This window comes from Oculina patagonica, chromosome 3 (genome assembly GCF_052425735.1).
Source record: "Oculina patagonica isolate OP01 chromosome 3, crgOcupat, whole genome shotgun sequence".
In the NCBI taxonomy this organism is placed as follows: Eukaryota; Metazoa; Cnidaria; class Anthozoa; order Scleractinia; family Oculinidae; genus Oculina; species Oculina patagonica.
Window position 1 is genome coordinate 13,644,188 of NC_135760.1, and position 18,604 is coordinate 13,662,791.

Here is an 18,604-nt window from a genome sequence, read left to right on the forward strand (position 1 = left end):
GATTCCGGTTATTGTTTTAAAAAGTTAGGTAAATACTAGTAAGAACATTTGGGACAACATTTTTTTATTTGTCAGATAAGTGTGATCACTACTATTAATTATAATATTATTGTCCTTTGTATGATTTATTTTTAACAATTTCAACCAATAGCTTTTAGATATTTTTAATTAGGAAAGCTATTGTTAATAAAGGGTTCAATTTAAACTACAAAAATATTCAAAAAATATTTGTTATTATTCATGCAGCATGATACATTCCTATAATAATGATAATTTGCAGTTTTGTAATGTACACATGAACAGTTGAATGAGTCAGTGTTATAATACACTAGGATCAAAACTTGTTATGTGCTGCAACTTTAACAGGCATTTATCACACAATAATCTCCAGTTTGGAGTATTCTTATTACTGTGTGACGCGCATTACCATGGCCACCCAACAAACTTTTTTACAAGTGTCAAAAAAAAAAACTTGTAATATTTTATGTTTTCATGGCGTTTTGTTGATAAATACAATGTAACAAGTATCCATTTCATCGTATTCAACTTTACAAGGAGCCGTGTTCGTCAAAGAAATAATAATATTGCAAAAGCACACTTGTAAAAAAAGTTTGCTGGGTGGCCACGGTAAGGCGCGACGCACTGCAAGTCCTAGAAGAAAAGGCATACAATGCAAATGCTGTTCATGTGCTTTGAACCAATGAAACCTCACAATTTTCCCTGACCAAGCAATGAATGGAAATCATGATGTTTTGCAATAAGGTCTTATTTGCATACAGCAGGTCTTTTTCAAATAGAAAGATTTTGTTGGAAAACAACCGCAGAAAAATTTATTGGAGGATTATAACATCATAAAGCTCACTATTTCAGGTGGGTTTTAGCCTCCTGGAGTCCGTGCTGGATAACTCATGGATGGAGAATAATATTAACTTCTAATAACCTAGATTTCTTTTTACCATCAACTTCAGTGTTCCTAGTGAAACCTATAACACCTGTAAGAGGAGTCACTAGTAAGTATGATGGTAGTGCTGTAACACTGAGAAGTGAAGGCCTGCTTGCGATGTACTACCTTGTTATGCCTGTGCACTGAAACACAACAGTTAATCATTGGATTTACTATTTACTACCACTAACAATATTGTGCATTGCATGCATCAATATCAATAGAATGTTTGCCTCATTTTCCTGGCATAACAAAGCTTTCTGGCTGTTTGACAAGCCAAAAGAATACCAAAATAAGGCTACACCATTAAATAATCCATGAGATTTGGCTCATGATCATCAATGTACACAGTCTGCACTAACTCATCGCTCCACTGTACACGTCTGTAGACCATTGAGACAGATTTTTGCATTGCTTTTGCTGCCTCTTGAGCTCTTCTCTGGTACCGCTCCTGTCGTGACCTTGACGCTTCATACCTTTTCCACCTTTCCAACTGGAGATGACGCTTTTCCCTTCTTGCTTGCTTCTGTGCAGGAGTGGAGGGGGGAGGCATGTCATACAGAGGACTGTTGGGAGGGGAGGGTGAGCACTGATCTTTGTCTATATTGAAATTAGTCTCCTTCAGATCATCGTCACACTTTCTTTTGAGACTGTCGTCTACAGTACCTATTGCTTCTGACATAGAGGAGCAGCTCTGAGGAGTTTGGCATTCATCATTGCAATCTGAATCAGGTATTTTTAGTTGATCTCTTTCTTTCAGCAGAAATGGATCCTTTCCCTCAGCACTGCAGTTAAACATGCCTGGACGGTTTTCTGGGCTGTCACATTTGGCTTTGGTCCTTTCAGATCGACGTACCTGAGATTTTTCTGCTTTAAGTTTCGAACAACTATAGGCTCCTAAAGGCAATTTACTAATCTGAACTGAGAGTTCTTGATTACTAATTTGAACACCCAAGTCGTGAAACGAATCTTGAGAACCTTGATCACCTCTAAATACCTTGTTCCTCGTTGGTTTGATTTGTTTCTCGTCTAGTTTCAGATTCTTCAAAGACTCTCTTATTTTCTCCACTTTTGATCTGTTTCTTGTAACTCGGCTGCGCGTTCCGGTTCCTTGGCGTTTTGTGACACCCCTCAAGTTCCGTTTTTCCAGCGATGCAGCATTCATTTTCCACCGGATCTCTGCCTCACTGGGCTCTTCCTTTCCTCAATACATCTAGAATATCATATCATTCGCGTTCTGTATATACTCTTAAACATTGGGCAGTCAACCATCATCGATATCGGAACATGTTAGGTAACCGCCATTTTGTTTTTTCAAGACAAAATTGCAAATGGACTGGAACGAGATATTCGAACCTCTGCACCAGGCTCACTCCCGCGTCAAAAATGAGGAACTCTGAGCTGCGGAACTCTGGTTAGCGGAACTCCATGGCCACTCCACTCTGTTCTGTCGGCGGGCTAGCTGGTTCCAGAGGTTTTATGTCCCCTATGTTCGAGCTGCGAAAACGAGGTAGGTGGGATGGTAGGCCAATCACATACGGCATTCCTTTTCATGGTCCGGGGGGGGGGGGGGGGGGTTCATGGTATGACTCCTGATTATCTGAGATCAAGATTCGTATATCGTGACGATGTTAGTGCTTATCGTTTAAGGAATGCCGAAAACAAATTAATTCTTCCACAACCTCGAACTGATTATCTCAGGAAAAGTTTTTCGTACAACGGAGCTCAGTTGTGGAACAACTTACCTATAGACCTTAGACAAGCATCTTCACTGGCCGATTTCAAATCTAAATTAAGTCGGCACAGTTTAAAGTAATATCTAAATTTTAAGTAAATTTTAGACACGGCCTCCATGAAAAGCAGACTTTTCTTTTTTTGTTATTTGAATTTGTTGTTATTAAATTTTTGTAGTTAGTTAGATAGTCCAGTATTAAACTTAATTGAATTGACTGATGAAAAAACCATGTATAAATAAAGTTATTTGATCTTATCTTATCTTTTAGCCCCTTGCTGAAGTCCTCTTCGCCCCAGCCCCCCCCCCCCCCCCCAAGTCCCCTATACGACATCAGGAGCCATAATCGGCTCCTGGTAGACATCTACTTCTTTTTATTATTTTGTAAAAGTGTGTTACTAAAAACAGCGCTAAACGTCCGCTTAATTTCTTTCGTAATTACGTTCTGTAGTTGATATAATCGGGGGTGGAAGCGGAATCATGAATCATGAATCATAGCTGTAAAATTAGTAGGAATCATGAATCTTTGTGTTTAAAACTTGGGAATCATGAATAACGGAGATGGCTAAAAGAATCATGAATAACAAATGAATGCTTCCATCGATATTGAATGCTTGTGAATATAGAATGTAACAAAAATTAAACTGATGGGTCATTTTACTAACTTCTTAACAAATATATTCCAGAAATGGCCTGAAATCGCATTTCTGAGCATCTAATTTTTCAAAATTTCCTGGGGGAGCATGCCCCCAGACCCCCCTATAGGAAAGCAATAGAAACACGAATGCACCCTTCGCTTCACATCTTCATCCCTTACCGGTACTTTACAGTGATCAAGTATGTTACACACAGTTAATATTTAGAAATAATATGACGACTGAAAATATTTTACATCGGCTTCCGGCATAATTCTGTGCAAGAAGAGTCTCCACTTGTAAAAGGAGACTCTGTTAGCAGGGAACCGGAATGTGCAACCAGCATGTAAGTGCAAAACAACAGAAACTGGTAACACGTTATTTTGAAAACTGGATGAAAAGAATGAAAAATGAATCATAAATTTCGAATAAAACGTATACATGAATCATGAATCATTGAGGTAAAACAAGACAGGAATCATGAATATCCAAAGTCCAATGATTCCGCTTCAACCCCCTAGATATAACATAAACGGTTAACCACTTCCCTAAAAGTACCCCTCCCTATTAACCCCTCCAGTGAAGAGGTCTTAAAAAAAATCATAAGCTCCAGGAGTTTGAAAGAGCTTTTACGGTATCTGAAGCACATGGTTCAAATTAAAAAGGTCGGACCTTTGGATCAGATTTTGCGTCAACCGAACTCCAAGGAAATCATATAACTTAGCTGGGCCCGACGTTCACGGCTGGCACGACTGCACTTGGTTTTGGGCAAGTTTAATTGGTTTGGCCGATCTAGTCTAGATCTTTTACCAGGCCGGAGCTGGAGTGAGATGGAGTTAGCTGGAAGATGGGTTGGGATTGTTACTGCATGGATGAATTTCTTTGGGCATTTGATCCGGATATCAATTCGTTTTTACATTAATTTCACACAGCCCCTAGGTGAGGTATCGACTCGTTCGTAAAGCAATCACGGCACTGGTCGTGAGATTCTCAACAACGCGCGTAGCAAGCACTGCCTAAAGACGATTTTCTGCTGGCCAAAAGTTTCTTTAAACCGCTTTAATTCACTGCACAGATTTTTGACGCCTTTGCCTCTCTTCAAAAAGTATCTTTACAACCCTTTCACATTTCCGAGAATTCTTAACGTTGTAATTCAGTTTGCGGGATAAAACTATCCTAACAGCGGCAGCTAGCTGTTGATTCTGTTTTCTCTTCTTCGAATAAACAATTGTTTAATTTACCCATTAAAAGAAAAGGTAAACAACAACAGCAGACAGCAAAAGCGGGGTTTCTGCCGTTTGCGGGAAAAACAAACGTCATGACAAAAGCAGGCCACAAACTACCCTAGTCAAACTCGACTCCAAAAAGATCGATACTTTATTCACATTGCTATCTATATTTACAGATACATTATTTTAAATATTTTCTAATACGTCAGTTTACTCCCGCTAAACGTTTTAAATACTTTTCTTGATTTCCAGTCCCTTCACGTTCCAAACAGCCCGCCATTCATCTGGGGCGAGATGTGTGCGCGACGTTACCCAGCCAGCCTCTTCAAGGCCCTTGATGAATGCTGGGAAAGCCTGCAGGGTAAAATTGTGTGCTAGCGCTACTAAATCCCACGAACAATCAATGGGCTGGTTCTTTTCTGCAATAAAGAAGTAAAGGATACCATGTTAGTTTCTAAGAAAACTGTTTCGATGCTTGGCGGATAAACTAAAGCACAGCTTTTTTAATATCTAACAAAGAACTTATAACGTATGGTATGGTATGGTATGGTATCTTATTTAGAGTCATTGACGTTGGGAGTGGTTGCCCAATCTCCCGAGCCAAGGGGCTCATGTTAAAAATGCACGACTATTTACAATAAAACTACTTACAATACTTTTACATTAGTATCATTAAAAACAGAAAGTAAAAAGAGATGCTAAGATAAATATAGGATTAACCCAACTGTAGACCGGTAATCCTAATATTAAAAATTTGAGTTTGCACTAGAAGCATGAAGTTCTATAAAGTTCTACGCAACTGAAGTTTTGAACTGGAAATGAAGAGTGAAGAGTGAAGAGTTTCCACTTTCCAGAATGAAATGAAAAATATGGTTTGTTCTCTCTGAAACTACTGCTGTCATTACTGGCACAATGGAACTTAAGTCTCTTTTCATAAACTGTAAAAGCACTGCAGTTCTCTAATTTATATTTATAACAAACCTTGCCACCAAAAATTATGTAAAGCCTCCAGCGCTCTTTGACTGCCATCCAAGTCACTCAAAACCTTTTATTTAAAGAGAAACATTTTCTTATAAGTCGAATTTGTTAGACGGATGATCTTTTTGCGTTACATGTAACTACAGGCAAGGTGAAACTCACAGATCAGACCAATCGCATCTTGCTAAGGGGTACTGTAAAATCATACAATGACAAGAGAAACTGTGTCTTATGTTACAGTGAAGCGAAATGTATCGCTACTACGCGCTTAAGATTGTTTTCTGTATTTAGCGTCACTTACAAGTTTGCAATTACCTTTGTTGAATTTGGTTTGATGCGTATCACATAATCTAAAGTACAGGCCTGGAAACAACTCTGCAGATGGTCAACTGCAGTGGAATCTTCATGTAACACTACGTGAATAGTACCTGTATTGACAAGAGATGAATGCGCAATCAGCCTTATGGCATTAACTGTATCAAAATGTTAACGATTTCCAAACAGTGCTTCAAAATGATAACTGTCAACGTGTGAAATCGTAGAAACAAAATAGCAATTAACAAATACTATTCACCTGAACTTCTCCCCCGAAGAAAGTTAAGTTTCATAATGTATTTACTCTCCTTTGAGCTTGGTAGCGCAGCGTCCAAATCACTGACACTGAAATACAGGGATATTGCACTTGTTAGCAGGAAGGCAAGGAATGAATGTTTTTGTGCTTAAAACTGATTATTGTCCACATTTTTGCTGGATCATCAAAATTACCTTTTCACTACTGAAGTAAAGGCTGTTCCTAAATGAATTCTAAGACACTCCCCTGTATTAAAGCCTAAAAAAAAAAAACAAGAAAATACAAATCACCAAATCTTACTCCAATGCTAGTGGCCAACAGTTAAAGAAGATAGAGTGAACATTCAAATCAGACAGAATCAGAACCCAGGAGCTTATAGCCTGTGTACATTGTAAGAAGCTCCGCTGCCGAAACAAAGCATGAGAAGGAGATAAAACAAATTTGACATTAACCAAGATTGCCCTATTTATGGTTTAGACTTGATCTGAAAGGAAAACCTCAGTTGTTCTAGTTACAATACCGGCCCTAAAATCAGCACTTTGTCTTATACTGTACATAGCATCTTTTGTACAGTTCTGGTACTCTGCAATGAAGTTTTTCGGAGGTGTGCGGTTCATGCCTTAATATTCTTTAAACAACTTTTACCGAATACAACAGGTTCTCTACTGCCAACTTCCTCTGGAGTCATAATGCGACCTGCAGACAGAAACTCAGTGACAAGTAGGTGAAGGCGAGGTAGGCTGACTGTTTCCATGACAACAGACGACACAGCTCGAAAATTTGCATAAAGATGAAAGAACGTGAAGATAAAGAACAATGTCCATGTAAGGCTGGAAAGAAACAAACATAACAAACAGCGATCAATCGCTAACTAAAAATTGGTGTTGCAAACAAAAACATTTATCTTCTAAATGGCCTTTTCAGGAAAAAGTCCCCCTTGTACCAAGATGCACAAAATTTTAAGAAGCTCAAAATATTAAGATCACAGAGGAACAAAAGAACGTGCACTTGAAAGTACTTGAGAAATAGGAAGAACAAAACAGAGATGCAGACAGCTAACAATGGCTAGAATGCAAATAGATTATGATACTGGTTCACTTGAAATGCAAGAAAGATGTTTCCAACCTTGGCTCCGATGTTTTGTAGCCACAGGTAAAGGAATACCTTGGGTGCCAGAGGGGTTTTTCCTGAAATTTTTATAACATATTAAAGCATAAAAAATAGTCTTAGTATAAAAAAAGGTAAAGATCTTTTATACTCACAGTGGATTACCTGAGACCAGTGGTGTAATAACCAGACCAGCTATAAGCGCCATCAAGTTTACTAAGGTTTCCTAAGTGGGTAAAATCAGTATTAGTAGAAACTTGGCATGTTTTATTGGAGTCTGTAAATCTGATTGGTTCTCTCACTGTTTTCTACTCACTGATAGAACATGATTGCATACGTGTTGTTCTTTTAAGGGACAATAATTATTTTTCTTGATTTTTGGACTGCAATCTTTAGAGTTCTACTAAAACAATATTAGACAACACTTGCCCTTGTTTTCTATGAGTGATGGTCAACTCGCTGCAGCTTGTTGACTTTTCACTCACAGAAAACTCAGGCGCATAGTCTAATTGTTAAATATTATTAATTGCAGGTAATACAACCACTAGAGAAAATTAGTGATTATAACAAGGAGTAAGGGAGTTTGGAAATAGCCGAAGATTTCCCATCATAACAAAATCACACATAATTCCATTGGCACTGTACATTGTCCAGATTTTTGACATCAAGAAGCTATAATACCAAGAAACAGTAAATGACAATCACACAATCACAATCTTTATTTAACGTGGTCTGCACGCTTAGCTAAAAAGCTAGTTTTCAGATGTGCCACAAAATAAAACTAGAAAAATAAAAACTTCTTGGAAGTGTATAAAAATAGATTAAGCTATAATTAAAAATAACTAAAACAAAGACAAGGTTAACTGTGACCAGAATAGGTTCCTTATCATAAAATTGCTAGGTACATGTACCCTTAATATGTAGGATCATAACTGGTGTGGAAGCAACAAGTAAAAAAAATTAATGCAATAAAGATTACCTCTGACTTAACAAGAGATTGGTGACAAGGTTTTAATATCTGGTTATTAGCTTGACCTTATTTTCGCCCACAAAAAGAATTTCACCTCACCTGGCTTCCATCTTTAGCAGCTACATCAGCCATATTGTCCCTCCTGGCTTGGTGCTGAGTCATGGCTGCTCTAGTGGCACCTCCTGCCACACCTACTATGGACTTCATGTCCCCAGGCAATTTTTTTTAAAAAAAGATAGCAGAATAAGTAACATCATCGACCTGTTTGAACTCAGTTGTTTTAGTAATAATTGAAATGTTTTTTACCTTTGATATACTAGAAACACATGCCAGAATAGTAAAGTAAGTTTTAAACAGTGGTGCCAACATCTCAACAAGTATTGAAGCATCATTCAGAATATCGGCAAACAGCCTCCATTTCTTTGCATCACAGTCTAAATTACTCCTAAGAAGACAAAGATGTACATGCCTTAACCCTCGGACGTACAAGGGGGGGGCACCCCCCCCCCCCATAAGGTTTTTTCCAAATTTTGAAAAAAGCAATTACTCTACACTGTAGAAACTTTCAGTAGCTGTTCATTCATCCTCTGTGGAAATTGTGATATGTCAACCATGTGTCCATGATATTTGACATTGCCATGGCAACGTTACAAATACTTTTTCCAGTTTTTTGAAACATTTATTAAGCATTCTGGCTTGATTTTGCATCAATTTACGTTATTTAGGGATTTTCTAAGAAAATGATGAAATCCAAGATGGCGGATCCAAGATGGCGGCTCTAATGACATCACGTGACGTCATATGACGTCACAGCCAATTAAAGTTATGTTATCATGTAGAGTAAGCTAAGGGCTTTCTTCTCAGTGCAAAATAATTTCGCTACACTTTAATATAACGAAAACTCTGGGGAGGGGTTCCATCCACCCCCCTTGTACGATGGTGGGGGTGTGAGTTTGCTTGTACGTCCGAATGTTAAAAAACTTGTAAAAAAAAAATTATTACAGTGAATCAGTCATCATAATTTTATACATCTCTTTACAAAAACTGTTTGGTTAGAGCTAAGGTAAGCAAAAGTTTTCATACCCTTGCATCCAAGCAAAAAGAATGCTTCCAACCATACCAGTACCACCTAAATAGCAAGGAAGCCAGTTAAGTAACAGCAAGGGTATTCCAATTATGGTAGGTAAAGCACCTGAACCAAAAACACAACATCATGTCCCCAACCAGTGCTAGAAAACCCAAAACATTTCATCCTTAGCTCATAGCATTTCCCAGCAGTCAAAGACTATTTATTAAATGCCTTACTTCTTAAAATCCATGTCATAGTTGCTGCAAGAGCTGTAGCCTTTTCATCTCCAACACCATAACCCTTTAACATGGCTTGGGTTGCAAGAGTACCAGTTATGGAGGAACAGAATGCCTAAAGGAAAAGATCACCCACTCAACAGTTAGGAGAAAAAATATGGCATTGATGATCAATATAAAGCCATTTTACACTGGTAGATTCACTGATCTAATTATTTAAAGTTGCTATCAAAAAGGTACCATTATATATTCACACATCAATAATGATCAAACATTTTTAGACAAAAACTGTATGAAAGCTCGGAGGGAAATGTGCAGACTATTTCTACTGCTTCTCATGATCAAAAGCTCAACTGGAGGAATCCGGCATCAATCCCTGCCTGCACTTCTCCAACTCCCTGGAGGATTCACAGTGTATAACAACCATCTTATTGCCATTAAACAAAACTGCAGAGAAGAAAAGGCCGGGGTGGGGGGGGGGGGGGGGTAGATAAGTCATTACCTGCATGGTATCCCATATTTGGTATTCTAAGTAGTCTTTGCTGACACTCTCTGGGTAGCCTTGTGGAAGGAAGGCAGACTGCAAAAAACATGATATAACAAAGATTTTTCACCCTAAGGCTTAAGACTTTCATGGAATTTGATTGAGTATGCCCACTGTTCCTCACTTATGTCCAGGATTAAATGGAAGAATTGTTCAATAAGTACTTAATATTTGAATTTGCTATTTTAATATTGTCTTCATATTTGACAGAAACTTGTGTTTTTTGGTTTACTTTTATCGTGGGGGGGGACAGAAGGGTTTATACCTCCCGCCTCCCGTACCTTTTACTCCCGCTTCCCGTACCTTTTACTCCCGCCTCCCGCCCCTTTCCGTAGCTGTTCTCTCCTGTTTGTTCCATGTCTATTGCGAAATATAATGAAATGTTACGAAATTTCACTCGTTTTCTCCTGGTTCCCGCCACCTTAAGAATCCCGCTTCCCGCCCTCTCTCCTCCCGCTTCCCGCCCCTTTTCTCCCGGGCTCCCGCCCCCCTGTCCCCCTCCACTTTATCAGTGAGGACACTTTGTCATGTTTAACATAATTAGCTTGCATGTCATTAGTGGTCAATCCAGGACATATCTACTGTGCCTGGAAATGACTTTCAAGGAAGCCTGGGTAAACAGATCGACAAAAATGAATCTAATCCCTACACTAAATACGTTTCACTACTTCTCAATTCCATTCCATGGAGCCCCCAGGAAAAATACCAATTTTAACTTAAACACAGTTATCCCAGGCTAAGCGAGGGGCTCCTTACCTTACCTTACAACCCAAACCATGTAATTACCTTGAAAAACTGCTTAAATGAAGAAGGGATAGTTCCTCCTCTCCTTCCTATTCTTTCTACTTTTCCATTTTCTGCAGAGAACCTGTACTTCCTCTCCAAACTCCCCGATCCGTATTTCTCTGAAGCTACTACAAACTCGTCCGCCATCTTGCCACGGTGCAATGGCAGCTACCGCTGACAGCCAGTGAGCCTGACCCAGTCCTCACTCGTTATTCAATATGGCGGATTTCATTCAAGAGACGGTTCTTTATTAGAAATATTTGTGCGACAAAACACATGTATTTTTACGTCTATAGGTCATCGACAGCCCTTCAAAGATTGTTTAAGAATATTTACCTGTCAAGAGCTAGTTATTATAGTACAATGGATCTTAAGGAGGTGGTAACAAAGCTAAACGAGTTCGCGCCTTTACAACTGGCAGAGCAGTGGGACAATGTGGGATTACTTGTGGAGCCTTCCCAGCCTCATTCTGTTAAATCAATTCTTCTGACGAACGATTTAACCGAGAGAGTGGCACAAGAAGCAGTTGACAAAGAAGTAAACATGGTTATCTCTTACCACCCTCCCATTTTTGTTCCATTAAAACGCCTCACCTCCAGCAAGTTCAAGGAGAGAATCATTGTGAAAATGATCGAGAACAGAATTGCTGTGTACTCTCCGCATACAGCTTTTGATGCTGTGAAAAATGGCGTGAACGACTGGCTTGCTTCAGGTCTGGGAAGTTCACAAGTGGAACCTCTTCAATACTCAAAAGGTCCAAGTTCCGGTTCTAGCCAGTATAAGTTAGTGACAAGTGTGTTGACCAATCAAGAGCCAGATAGAGCTACAAAGCTTCAAGACAGTCTCAAAGGGCTTGATGGAGTGGAAAAAGTTGAAGTTGATGCTATGACAAGGTTAGAAAAAATTCCCTGGAGCAGATAGGGGTGGTTATTGAGTTCAAATCAAGAAAGGAAGGATCGTGTTTAGGGACCATTCATTATTTATGCCAGGGGGTGGGCTGACAAGATTCATTATAGACAAAACCAAAACATGTTGACTCCCTTCCAAACAAAAGAAAAACATAATGACCCCCCCCCCCCCCCAAACAGGAACTAGCCTACTAACAACCAGTCTTTATTTTGTAACAAAATAGCATCCAAAAACAAACTAGTGGCGAAAACACAAGTGAAGGATCCGGAGAAAGTGACAGTGAGGAGGACATTGTTCCTCGTGTATAAATAATAATAAATAATGAATGTTCCCTTACTATGGGTAAAAAAATGCTAAAATTGCAGTCAAGGATTGACATCATAATATAAAATGTGTGTTTGACACTGACTTGCGCTAACATAAGAAACAATGTTAATAAAACTTAAAAGACGTTCCAGCCAAATAACTTCGGCCTTCATCGGTTTTTAAAAAGCTCATGGCTGTGAACCATTAGAAAGCCGTTGGCTTTTAAAACCAGATTAAGGCCGAAGTTATTTGGTCAAAACGCAGGCGGTGTTGGACACGACTCGCAAAGCATGCCGGAAGAAATTTTCAATTGCACTTATTATCGTCTGATCGCCGATCTGTAAACATCTCCTCGCGGTGCGAAGATATTCCAATGCTGAAAGAAATATCGGAGGAAATCCATATCAAATCTTTCGCGAGCCTAGTAGCACCTATAGATGATCTTAGATGCGTATTGCTGGATTCATAAAGGCGACATTTTACGGCGGAACAACTCATATTTTGGATTCGAAACATCGCGGTCCGTCGACTATTGGAAATATTATTCGATTCTAGCACGTTTGTGATCGAAGTAAACGGGCTAAAATTGAACTTATCTTTGGCGCTTTGCTTTTCAGAAATGTTGAGTAATGAATGAAGTACGTCGATGTACGGCTGGCCAATGCAGTTCGCCCTATCGTTGTTTTTGATGGATTTTCGCTCAGTTGTTTTACTTGGAGGGCCCCACGGCCGTTTTGATATATATGCCGAGTATCGGCCAAGCAAAATGATGATATAAACACTTAATATTCGCCTTCTTGAATAGATAGGTGGAACAAATGCATATTTCCAGTTCTTCGAGCGAGTTGCGCGAAGGATAAGTGGAACACATGTATATTTATCGTTCTATTAAAGCGTGCTGCGCGAAGGATAAGTGGAGTACATGCATATTTATCATTGTTTATGTTGCGCGAAGGATAAGTGGAATACGTGTATATTTTTCGTTCTTAATTAAAGCGGGTGCGCGAAGTATAAGTGGAGTACATGCAAATTTCTCGTTCTTACTAAAGCGTGTTGCGAGAATCCAATAAGTGTAATACATGTGTAAAGCATGTTGAACGAAGGATAATTATTCGTCGACTGCGGGACTGCGGGAGCATTATAGTTCAACTGCCTGTGGCTGGGCAATCGCTGCGACAAGCCGAATATCGGCCAAACAAAAGGATGATATAAACACTACAATAACAAAAATGGCAAATGAACATTATAATATAAATACACATGAACGGGAGTACCAAATTAAGCCCTTGTCCTGTAAGAACATCGACAGAAATCACACCATCAACTCCCGCAAAATGCCGCGAAATGGAAGAGAACTGAGTGACATATTAAGGAAAAAAAACCAACTTCAAGTCCAAATTTGACCGTTAAAACGGCGGGGCCCGCCCGGGCCCACCGTACTTTTCTTAAAGTTCAACTATCGAACTTAAGTTCTATGCAAAAATAATCTACAGTATTGATCCTTGTTTGTCAAGAAATGAGCAAATGTTCATCGACGTCGAACGCTTGCGCCAAACAACCCTTTACCATATAGCATGATTTCAATCGACTAGTTTTGAGAGAAAAATCGCTTTCCTTTATCCAGAACTTGATAGATGACTGGCCTACAACCATGGTCACAAGAATTGGAAAATAATCATTCACACACATTTTGCCCCTCCCCACCCCTATGCAATGTTGTTAAAAAACATTCATCTGACAGATGAAAGCGTCTTAACACTTGCCAACATTGAAAGGGGGAACGGGGGTACTGACACGTATTTAACAGTTACTATGGTGATAAATTCATGTTTTTAAGAGCGTTTCAACCAAAAATGTCCATGGTTGTAGGTATTATTCTTCCAGCTCCAATAAAATAATCCGTAACAACCGTTAAAGTTTCGACGGAATCGCACGAAAAAGATTAGACCTTCTTAAAATCCCGCGACAAAATTGTCCGCCATTGCTTCCACCGAGGTGACAAATGATTGGTCGAAAAACGTCACGTGAACCGTGTCCAACACCGCCTGGTCAAAACGTCTTTAAAGTTTTTTAACATTGTTTCTAACGTTAGCACATGTCAGTGTCAAGCACAAATTTCATATTATGATATTGCTATTGGTAGTCTCATAAATATGTCGGTTGATACATACAGTCAGTTGACATATTGACCAAATGGCCAGGCGACACTCTAATGAAGACTGACATGTAGATTCATCTTGGACTTGTTATAGTTCCTGGTATGTTGATTACAATTTCCATGATGCAGTGCAGGAACACTGCATAGAGGAAACTGTTCATTTAACATAATAGTATTATTTTTAATGTAACAAAGGTTAATTTATGTTTTTTTTATAGGCCATATGACTCAGCTGAACAGAAGATCTCAATGCATTGCTCTGAGAATGGACTTGTTAACATCCTTCAGATGCTAGCATCCCAGTATTCTGAAGCTGTCAGCAACATAGAAATGTTTCCTCTGGGACAGGTAAGCTCAAATATGACAGCTTTTAATTGTTTTTACCCAGCATGACTTAACAACAAATTTTTTATGTTTAAAATCTGTGAACATATTTTACTGTAATGTCATTGCTGTCCAAGAAGTTTTTGTTAGCTACATAAAAGTTGCAGAATTTGTTCCATTTCATACTATTTTAAAATGAACTTTGAAGTTACACATCTTCCATTTGAAAATTACTTGTTTTTAGATTCCAATTTTGGGTACTGATCAAGGACGGCTTTGCACCCTACATTCGCCAGTTACTCTGTCAGAGTTGATAAACCGCATCAAAAGCCACCTTAACCTCAAGCACGTCCGTCTTGCTGTGTCACATACATCTAAACAAGAAAACCCACTGCAAAGTCATGTTCAAACTGTTGCATTGTGCGCTGGGTCTGGAGCAAGTGTGCTGCGCGGGATAAAAGCTCATGTGTATTTGACAGGAGAGATGTCACATCATGAAGTACTTGATGCAGTCTCACATGGAGCACATGTGATTTTATGTGAACACAGCAACACAGAACGGGGATTCCTGACGGAATTTAAGAGCAAGTTGAATGTCTTGTTAGAAGAAAAAGTTGATGTCTTAGTATCTTCATGTGATGCAGACCCACTTCAAGTGATATAGTGAACTGTTTGGACATATCAGGGAAATGTCCTTGGAGAAAGCCAGCGCTTCCATTTTATTGTATTGAAATGAGATGTACATGTAGTTGTAAGGAATAATATAATACGATAGGACGAGCTTAATTAAAATTAAGTTTCCAAGCCAAATACAATACAATAAACTTTATTTCACCTCGAATTTAAAGTAGCAAGATTGCTAATATCTTCGAGAAAATAAATAAATGAATGAATACAATAAGAAGAGTATGGAAAAATAAAATAAGTATAAAATAATAAAATAAGTATAAAAGACTGTGAAAAAAAAATAATGGGCAGGTGGGAAAAGCGAAGTTTAGAGTTCCACTCATATCCCTTGATTTGTCCTTACTGATTCCACCACCTTCTTTCTACCCAAAAGATTTTTTTGCCGAGAACACTCGCACTTTCTTTTTAATTTCTCGCGATCCCAACAATCCGAAAACATTCGGAAAATCGCCACCTTCTTGTCGTTTTGACTTTAATATTAAAGTGAAAACATTTTGCCCCGTGAAGAAACAACATACAGTTCACAACTTTGTGCTGAGTAAATTTCCCTTCCAGTTAACTCTGAACTGACCTCTGGAAACCCAGCCCGGCGCCATGTTTCAGGGCCACAAGAACTTTCGAGTTCTTGGTATCCGCGTGTTTTGTTAAAGCGCTGTTTCCTTTTACGAAGTCGTAAATCTGCCAAATTAATTAGAACAAGGGAGCACTTTGTTAGCACACCACCAGTCGATTGGCCTAATTAAAAAGAAAAACAATTTAAGGCATAGAACAGAAGACTGGCTGTCTGTTGCTGAGATGATATGGCTAATTTGCTCATACCGCCACGCTGTACAACACGAGGCAACTAATGTACGTAAAACAGGTTGTTTTCAAACTTGTAGCGCTGTTTTGTAAACACGTGCTTTAATTCCTCCTTGATGTTCTTCAAATTGTTTTCCAAATTGTCGAGGAAGCCAATTTTGTTTCTGAGAAGCAGAAAAATGTTTCTGATTTTTTTTTTCAGAAACATTTAGCTTCCTCAACAAATTCCCGCCCGTTTTGTGTACACCCAAGCAACCATTTAGTCGACTTTAGGGAAACAATCAAGTGCCTCAATCCAACTAGAAAGTGAAAAAGTATTTTCCTTTAGCTATATGAGGTGACATGAAAAGAAGAAAGCTCAGTTCAATTAAATTACAATTGGCGATGGACTAGCAGCCCATCCAGGGGAAAAGAAATACTCCTAGTTGCTTGATGTTACAGAAACCTGGAAAAGCTTTGGCCTGATGAGCCACTAGGTAATGCAGACTTATATGAAGTTACATATGAAAGGAAGGAAACTCAGCCCCAAATTACAGTTGTTTTCTCGCTATATTTATTGTTACTCTTCCTTTATGTGTACGGCATGCACGCGTTTTTGATTGCCTCATAAACTTCTTCTACACGTGGCAGCAGGTATAGGACCTGCAGGGGCGGATCCAGGATTTTTCAAAGGGGGGTGGCTGTTTACCAATATTTTTTTCGGGGGGGGGGGGGGTGGGCTTTTAGGCAGTTTTTTAAAAGTGAAAGTGCAAATGAGTTTGGATGTGAGGCCCATATTTAATGGAGCCGAAGGCTCCATTCACCTAGGGGGGTCTGGGGGCATGGTCCCTCAGAACATTTTGAAAAGTTGAAGCCTCTTAGACGTGATTTCCGCGATTCTGAGCAGCTTTATACAGCTGTCAATTAAGTTATTAAACCACTGTTTTTCCTTGATAATTTGGCAAAATATTCTTTCTTCAACTTACCTTGAGTTATATTTCGGAGAAAAAGTCTAGTTCTTATGAAATGAATAGTGATTGAAATTTTAAGTTGACAGGCCACGAACTTACAGCAAAAAACAGATATGCGTTTTTTGCTCACCCACATGCGTGAAAATTTTAGCCCTTGGCAAAGTGGCCTGGAGACAACTTTGGCGACTTTGCTTGTTTGTGAAATCGCTTCAATGCGAAAAAACGGTACGAACACTCGCTAAAAAAGATGTAAATGGAGAAGAAAATCATTCCAGCAAGGCTAAAACAACTCTCGAAATTAAAGAGGAATCTAATTTTTTCAAATTATACACACATGTTTTGTTACATTAAGCCAGAAGTTCGTAAAACAGGCTGTCGAAAATCTCCTATTTTGGAAAAATGGCCTTTCTTAACTTTGAACGGCCGTCTGACTATGAAAGGTGGATGTACATTGTCCTTATTTTCTATTTTAATATGTTTATTTTCATTTTTCTGGTGGATCAAGGGGGGTGGCTAGCCACCCAATCCACCCCCCCTGGATCCGCCCCTGGACCTGTTACATGTGAAAATAACGCGTGCACCGAGTGTGTTACCGCCTCGGCACAATTCCTTTGATCGGGCAAAAGTTTGTACAAAACAACTATTTTAAATTTTATAGCTGTCTGTATGAAAAATTTAATAGCTACAGCTACAGCATCGCGGGCATTGAGTGCTTACTGTTGTATTCGTGATCAGGATTGGCCATATTCTAAAAACAGGTTTTAAAATTGGTTTAAAATTTAAATTCTGTATCTTTAGGAAAACAAGGCCAGGGGAATAGTAAATGATCGTTCTAACGTTGCACTGCTGAATCCATGGACTTTTTTTACATTCCGGACAAACCGAACCTCGGATTGTAGCCGAAACTCATCAGTTGTGATGAAATTTGCAACAATCATACTTTACCCACGGACTGCCTCTTGATATTTTCACGCTGTTGTACTCGAGAAATGTTCACAGAAATTTCAGTGAATTTATTAGCATTACAAACTTCTGGTTTAATCATATTTCTTTTTGTGAATCGGCCATTTTCGAAACTAAGTAAACAGACGCTAATAGAACCTTTATATTCCAAAATCCAAAACAATATTTTTTGTTTGACCACGAATTCTCTAGAGGGCAATCAGAACTTTACCTTGATCACCTTGGCTGGAGTATACTTTTCGAAAAAAGAAGCAGTTCAGTTTTAACAGTTAAAAAATTTGCCTCCAGTGATCAGAATAAATCTGAAGTAGCAAATTTAAGACAGACGATAAACGTTGTGTCAGTCAGTTTTGGTATTATCTGAACGGCCAAGATGAATAATAGAAACGACACTGAAATTTGAAAACAGAGATGCACTGAAGGGTTTTTAATATGAAGAAATGTTTCAACACTGTTAAAAAAGCTTGTCCACGTGGCTTAATTAGATGTTTTACCAGCTATTTAACAAGTTTTTAAACGAGAGAATAGAGAGTTGTAATGGTTGCCGAGCACGTGACTAAGTAGGGCTGAAAATGGCACGCTTGTACCTGCAGAAAACACACAAAGACAATTGTTTTCTTTTGTTCTGTTTCTTTTTGAGTGTTTGTTGTCAGTTCAGTAATTACACTGAAGGAATTTAAACCCCTCTGGTCCGGGCAAAAAGTTC

At 38.8% G+C, this 18,604-nt stretch overlaps 3 protein-coding genes and 1 long non-coding RNA gene across 4 annotated transcripts in view; 1 reads left to right on the plus strand and 3 right to left on the minus strand.

Annotated features, from left to right (window-relative positions):
- LOC144646806 (uncharacterized) overlaps positions 1–18,604 on the minus strand; it is a 153,586-nt gene that overhangs the window by 91,131 nt on the left and 43,851 nt on the right. The window lies entirely within an intron of this gene.
- On the minus strand, positions 57–2,258 carry LOC144646784 (uncharacterized). The gene is made up of 2 exons (XM_078506471.1): positions 644–2,258; positions 57–409 (listed from the first exon to the last, which is right to left on the minus strand). The coding sequence occupies exon 1, from the start codon at positions 2,106–2,108 to the stop codon at positions 1,242–1,244; it is 867 nt and encodes a 288-aa protein (XP_078362597.1). The 5' UTR covers positions 2,109–2,258; the 3' UTR covers positions 57–409; positions 644–1,241.
- Positions 4,671–11,028, minus strand: LOC144646753 (RUS family member 1-like). Its single transcript, XM_078506436.1, has 13 exons — positions 10,801–11,028; positions 9,973–10,050; positions 9,471–9,585; positions 9,249–9,294; positions 8,472–8,610; positions 8,265–8,366; positions 7,351–7,421; positions 6,734–6,918; positions 6,283–6,346; positions 6,092–6,177; positions 5,833–5,945; positions 5,521–5,584; positions 4,671–4,958 (listed from the first exon to the last, which is right to left on the minus strand). The coding sequence occupies exons 1-13, from the start codon at positions 10,945–10,947 to the stop codon at positions 4,768–4,770; spliced, it is 1,401 nt and encodes a 466-aa protein (XP_078362562.1). The 5' UTR covers positions 10,948–11,028; the 3' UTR covers positions 4,671–4,767.
- Positions 10,950–15,409, plus strand: LOC144646762 (NIF3-like protein 1). Its single transcript, XM_078506447.1, has 3 exons — positions 10,950–11,693; positions 14,392–14,521; positions 14,742–15,409. The coding sequence occupies exons 1-3, from the start codon at positions 11,077–11,079 to the stop codon at positions 15,159–15,161; spliced, it is 1,167 nt and encodes a 388-aa protein (XP_078362573.1). The 5' UTR covers positions 10,950–11,076; the 3' UTR covers positions 15,162–15,409.

Coding starts and splice junctions, on each gene's coding strand:
- LOC144646784 (XM_078506471.1), bottom strand. CDS start 2,108: ATGAATGCTGCATCGCTGGAAAAACGGAACTTGAGGGGTGTCACAAAA.
- LOC144646753 (XM_078506436.1), bottom strand. CDS start 10,947: ATGGCGGACGAGTTTGTAGTAGCTTCAGAGAAATACGGATCGGGGAGT. Junction 6,347..6,733: donor TAGAGAACCTGTTGTATTCG/GTAAAAGTTGTT, acceptor TTTTTTTTTTAG/GCTTTAATACAGGGGAGTGT. Junction 5,585..5,832: donor TCAAACCAAATTCAACAAAG/GTAATTGCAAAC, acceptor TTTAAATAAAAG/GTTTTGAGTGACTTGGATGG.
- LOC144646762 (XM_078506447.1), top strand. CDS start 11,077: ATGTATTTTTACGTCTATAGGTCATCGACAGCCCTTCAAAGATTGTTT. Junction 11,694..14,391: donor GAAGTTGATGCTATGACAAG/GTTAGAAAAAAT, acceptor TTTTTTTTATAG/GCCATATGACTCAGCTGAAC. Junction 14,522..14,741: donor AAATGTTTCCTCTGGGACAG/GTAAGCTCAAAT, acceptor ACTTGTTTTTAG/ATTCCAATTTTGGGTACTGA.